The following is a 6,122-nucleotide window of genomic DNA, read 5'->3' on the forward strand; positions in this document are numbered from 1 at the left end:
CCATTTCTTTGTTATGCACTTGAATCAAATGTCTAGAAATTCTACTATATGGTTTCTCGCAATAATAACAAATATTTTTTTTCCCACTACGCCCCTTTGTTGTTTTTCTTGTCATTTGAAGTACAATATTGTTGTTAGCACCAATATTGGGAATGACAACTTCATTTTCATCCTCGTCATCATCATCATCTTCACTTGTCCCAGGTATCCAGTCTTCTGCACTGTCCTGTTTGTTCTTTCCATGCAATCCAGCACAAATAACATCTTGAACTTCAGTATCTGTTATCTCATTATCTTTGTTGTTCTTTCCATCATCATCATCATCATCATCCTCATCATCCTCATCATCACTTTTTCCAGGAATCCAGTCTGGATCTTCTACATTTTCCTCGCTGTCATCATTAGCATCGACATCAACCTCTTTATAACACTGTATTTCATCACCATCCTCTCCAGTATCACCATCATCTTTCCCCGGAATCCAGTCAATGTCTTCTTCAATTTTCGGTGTGTCTTCATTAGCCTCTTCACCATAATAATTTGCAGCTATAAAATTCAACACATACATTTAGAATTAAAATTTTATTTTCCTGCTTTAATATCTCAAGAGATTAACTGTCTCAACATTTAAACTGCATCATCATAATTTCAGAAGTCAATTTACACTTATCTTACTGTTAGACAGATAATGAAAATACTGTAGCTTTTTTTAAATCTATTTTAATATTTAGAACTTATGATTACTAAATCAACATTTTTAATGTTGTTTTGTACATTTTAATAGTCATTCTCATCTGGATAATTCATACTCATAATACTGTACACAAGTATGTATGTAGATAGGTAGATGTAATTCCCTGGTACCCGTATATCACAAGAAATCCAAAATAAAAAGATAAATTTGTGTTTCTCTGACAATTCAACTTGACATTTTTTTAAAAAAATTAAATGGTTTTATCAAAAATGACATTATGCTAGCTACACATACATACAAATACAGGCTAAAATAACATATTTTCACTAAGCAATGATATGAATATGCTGTGTTCAACATCATAGCTTTTGCTACTTAAATGCCATTGAGGTGAACTTATATAAAACATACCTAAATAGTCTGATGGTGAATTAAGCTTCTGCTCAGCTATACAATCCATCAGCCATGACAATGTTGCCGTTGAAATACCATAGATTTGTTTAATACCTGAATTTAAAAGTAATGTTTATGAACTATAGACACAGATCTGTAATAGAATGATTGAAAAGGAAAATCCTAGCTGTAATAAATCTAACTAAACATTTCACAATGTGTACTACTTACAGCAGAAGTACTTATTATCTTTCTCAGAAACATCTGCCATTGTTTCCCCCAATGTTAATGTGATTGCATTTGTCAAATTTGGGCTTAATGAACCTAATAATTGTCCTCCACTACAGATTATAAGATCCTCAACTTCCTCTGTAAAAGAAAAATAGATGCATAAATGTTGTGAAGTAAATTTGTACATCTTAAGGTGCCTCTATCAGTCCAGTCCAATACGAAAATTCGTAATATTACAAGTTTTCGTAATATAAAACTTATATTACGATTTTTCGTAATGTAGTTAAATTACAATACGCGTAATATAGCAGATTGTAAGAAACTATATTACGAGTTTCGTAATCCAAGACAAATTCAAGCATTGCAAGAAATTGAGTGGTGGGTAGCAAAGTATGTAGTGGGAAACAGGTTTACTAACCCCTGGATATCTTTGATCCTTCATTAAATCCATGTAAATATATTGACATTGTCTGCAAAACTCCTGCTGCTGCCTCTGATGAAGTTGATTTTCTTGCTCCTACTGCTTCCTCTCCAGAAACTGTATCTCCTCTAATTACATATTTCTCCTAAAATTAATAAAAAAAATTCCTAAATCAAAATTACCAACTTAGTGGAATATAGGATATCTATAATCAGAAAATAAGTGATTATCTTTTATTATACCTCAGGTAGTAAAACACCTAAAATATAAAATGACAAACTCACATTAGCAATGACATAACATGTACTTGGAATGCTACAAATATTGGATTGCAAAGCTTGCAGTGAATACAATAAATAATTTGAATAGGGTCATAAAACCCAATAAATTTGATCAATTGGAATTTCAAGAAAGTATGCAAATGTATATAATATATCCTTGTCTACTGCAAAATTTCAAGAAATGTTATTACATGACTTCGTGATTTCAGAGAAATTTACCTTCTCTGTTAGAGTGGACTTGCCAGACACTGTGATATGAGGGATGTTTCCTTGAAGACTAATTCCATTGTCCTCTTCCTCTATGCAGGAACAGTGACCTTAAATTAAATATATTTTGTAACAGGAAAGGAAAAAATGTATGGAAATACCCGGAATTGACCCGGAATCGAACCCAGGACCCCTGCATCACTAGTCAGGTTCTCTACAGATTGAGCTATCCAGGCTGATATTACAGTTTTATATACTCAAGATTGAATTCTTATAACTTAAGAATAAAAAAGTATACAATATATATTATAAAGAAAGAGATTAATACCAAAAGCTTATTTGTGAAGATTAATACAAATATTAATTGTGTTCATCTGAAAATCAAAAGCTCATACTCTAGAGTTCCCTATACATACCTCCCCCCTTTTTCTCTGAAACACCAGGGGAACACCTTTCATCAACACGATCACTGTCTACCATTGCAGGACCACAGTCTTCCTTTGTATCATCCTCTTGAAGACCACAGTCTTCCATGATAACATCCTCTTGACCTTTATTGTCAAAGGGAAAAAAAAGAAAAAACTAAATGCATTGATAGGTTAACATATGCACATGTATCATATTCAATTAATTTATCTTTTTAAAAAAGCTTTAATACTGAGAGAGGAAGGACTGTCCAAAACAAGATTTTTAAATATTAATTTATCTACATACCTCTCCCCTTTTTCTCTGAAACACCAGGGGAACACCTTTCATCAGCACGATCACTGTCTACCATTGCAGGACCACATTCTTCCTTTGTATCATCCTCTTGAAGACCACAGTCTTCCATGATAACATCCTCTTGACCTTTATTGTCAAGGAAAAAAGAAAACTAAATGCCTGGACTGGTTAACATATGTACATGTATCATATTCAATTAATTTATCTTATTAAAAAAATACATCATTTTTTCTGAAATAACTACCAGTTAAGCTTTTTAAAATGCTCAGAGAGGAAGGACAGTTCAAAACAAGACTATTCAAATATTTATCTACATACCTCCCACTGTTTTCTCTAAAATATCAAGGGAACACCTTTCATCAGAATGATCACTACAAATCATTGCAGGACCACAGTCATCCTCTTTAGAATTCTCTTCACCTTTAATTATTGTAAAAAATAGAACTAAATGCCTGGGCTGGTTAGCATATACATGTATCATTAATCAATTAATTTATTTTTAAACAAATCAGGAAGATCAGTCTGACATAATTTAAAAAAAAAAAATTATCTACATACCCCCCAATGTTTTCTCGCAAACGCCCTGGGACCTTTCATCAGCACGATCACTGTCTACCATTGCAGGACCACATTCTTCCTTTGTATCATCCTTTTGATCTTTAATTATTGTAAAAAAAACTATAAAACACATACATGTATATACCAATGTTAGAAATTATCAGCAATACAATTAATTATACATGTTAATTTGCCTAAAAAATTTCATAACCTACCAATACAGACAGCTTTAACAAAATACCTTGCATATTATTCCTGAAACTTACTGGTAAAACATAACAAAGTAACAAAAAAATGAAAAAGTCTTAATAAAGTCCAAAAATTAGAACAAAAAAAAGGAAGTCATTATAACCTTAAATTATTATTACAAAGAAAAATAAAAGTGTTTTGCATAAGAAAGAAAATAATTATCTAAAATGTTGTTTTACTCACCTGAACTTTTGCCCCTCTAGACAAGAAGTTTATTTTAGAAATATATATTTTTGAAAAATGTTAACTAATAAAAAAGGCAATTGTATTTGCTAAACTTAAAAACTTACTGAATTTAAATTGGATTTCCATGGGTATGAGTTTAGGCCATAATCATACAAAAGTTCTTCTCCCTGCTTCATGTCTCTATAAAATATTTGAAGTGATATATTTAATTTTTTACACTTGATATGCCAATCTCTATACATATAAAATATACTACATATGTATATAGGTATATTCAACAAATTAGAGAAATATTAAATACCTTGTAGCAAAAAGGCAAAGGCAATCCCTATAAAGTTTCATTTTGCAATTTATTTCTGTTTTCGTTCCATGGTTGACGAGTCTACATAGTCTTCCATCTTCTTTTGTTGCATCAATGCTAAAACCATCAATCTTGCATTTGAAATTGAAGTGTACCATAAATTTAATTTATTTCAATTTGAAAAAAAAGAAATCCAAATCTAAGATTTTATTATTGCCATTGTCAAAAATATTGTATGCATGGGTATAAAACTTGCTACTTAGATCTAAAATAAATTAATACCAATTCTCCTACATTGTACAGATCTATATGGCTCAATGGCATGGAAACAGGGGCCATATATTCAAAAACTGGCAATTTCGTGCAAATGTATAACAGGTACACACTGCACAAAATTGCAACTGATTGTGGTATTTGTGATGAAAAACATACATTATAATGCAAAATTGTGTCAATAAAAAAATTTCATGGGCAAATAAATTTTTTTAAAGTTACCATAGCAGCTAAACAGTACAAAATGTAACACAACAAATATTGGATAAAACAACAGCATCTCAAAAAAAATTAAGTACATGATTGATACATCTTTAAGTTACCATAAATCTCTGTAAAAATATCTGTATCCTGATGATTTTTTTTTCTCTCTTCTCTCACCCTCCTTTTTGGATAAAAGCTGACCTGCATACACAAGCAAAAAGTCTCCCCTTTGTCTGGACACAGTGGTCCTAATTCCTCTTCCTATTTGAATGCATATAATTTTTTTTTTTACTAAAGTTCAACACACAAACATAAAAAAATAACTTTTATGATAAGAATACATGCATTCATGCATTACAAGAAAATACAGAAAATGGTTTTAGCAGATTGACAGCTGGAAACTCCAAGGGCACAGTCATCTTAAATTCTTGCTTAATTTAGTTATAGAGTCAACTTGTTAATTATCACTTATGCAACAAGAGGCCCATTGGCCACATTGCTCACCTGTGAAACTCTGACCATTCTGTTCATTACCAGATTTCCCCCTTGTTATACATAATGTATCCCCACCCTACCCCACTGAACATAATTTAGACATTTCGAAATCTACACTACCCAATGATCCTTCCATGGGCACATATGTTTCAGCTATTTTTGGCCCAGTGGTTCCTGAGAAAAAGATTTTCAAAGATTTTTCCCATATATTTCTATGTAAAACTTTGATTCCCTATAATGGCCCCGCCCTTCCCCCGGGGGTCATGGTTGCTACAATTTAGAATTTACACTACCCCAGAATGCTTCCACATAAGCTTCACTTTTTCTGGCCCAGTGGTTCTTGAATACAAGATTTTCAAAGATTTTTTCCATATATTTTTATATAAAACTTTGATTCCCCATTGTGGCCCCGCCCTTCCCCCAGAGGTCATTATTTGAACAAATTTGAATCTACATTATACCAGGATGCTTCCACATAAGTTTCAGCTTTTCTGGCCCAGTGGTTCTTGAGAAGAATATTTTCAAAGATTTTTCCCATATATTTCTATATAAAACTTTGATTCCCCATTGTGGCCCCGCCCTTCCCCCACGGGTCCATGATTTGAACAATTTAGATCTACAATATACCTGGACGCTTCTACATAAGTTTAAGCTTTTCTGGCCCAGTGGTTCTTGAGAAGAAGATTTTCAAAGATTTTTCCTATATATTTTTATATAAAACTCTTAATTCCCCATTGTGGCCCGGCCCTTCCCCCGGGGGTCATTATTTGAACAATTCAGAATCTACACTATACCAGGATGCTTCCACATAAGTTTTAGCTTTTCTGGCCCAGTGGTTCTTGAGAAGAAGATTTTCAAAGATTTTTCCTATTTATTTCTATATAAAACTTTGATTCCCCATTGTGG

General features: G+C 32.3%; 2 protein-coding genes across 2 annotated transcripts; both read right to left on the reverse strand.

The window, feature by feature from the left end:
* Nucleotides 1–17: 17 nt before the first annotated feature.
* LOC134241496 (phosphatidylinositol 4-phosphate 5-kinase-like) lies at nucleotides 18–1,990 on the reverse strand (the record flags this gene model as incomplete). Its single annotated transcript, XM_062723538.1, has 5 exons — nucleotides 1,982–1,990; nucleotides 1,737–1,884; nucleotides 1,319–1,456; nucleotides 1,106–1,201; nucleotides 18–546 (listed from the first exon to the last, which is right to left on the reverse strand). Coding segments are annotated over exons 2-5 (812 nt in total), but the record flags the coding sequence as incomplete, so codon positions are not given.
* A 195-nt stretch (nucleotides 1,991–2,185) lies between these two features.
* LOC134241497 (uncharacterized) lies at nucleotides 2,186–5,012 on the reverse strand (the record flags this gene model as incomplete). Its single annotated transcript, XM_062723539.1, has 9 exons — nucleotides 2,186–2,337; nucleotides 2,644–2,778; nucleotides 2,942–3,076; nucleotides 3,269–3,370; nucleotides 3,509–3,607; nucleotides 3,941–3,956; nucleotides 4,048–4,123; nucleotides 4,245–4,361; nucleotides 4,841–5,012. Coding segments are annotated over 9 exons (995 nt in total), but the record flags the coding sequence as incomplete, so codon positions are not given.
* Between the last annotated feature and the right edge of the window lie 1,110 nt (nucleotides 5,013–6,122).

The sequence above is a fragment of the Saccostrea cucullata genome, unplaced genomic scaffold (genome assembly GCF_032062105.1).
Source record: "Saccostrea cucullata isolate Sc308-1 unplaced genomic scaffold, CSIRO_AGI_Scuc_v1 ctg19764, whole genome shotgun sequence".
In the NCBI taxonomy this organism is placed as follows: domain Eukaryota; kingdom Metazoa; phylum Mollusca; class Bivalvia; order Ostreida; family Ostreidae; genus Saccostrea; species Saccostrea cuccullata.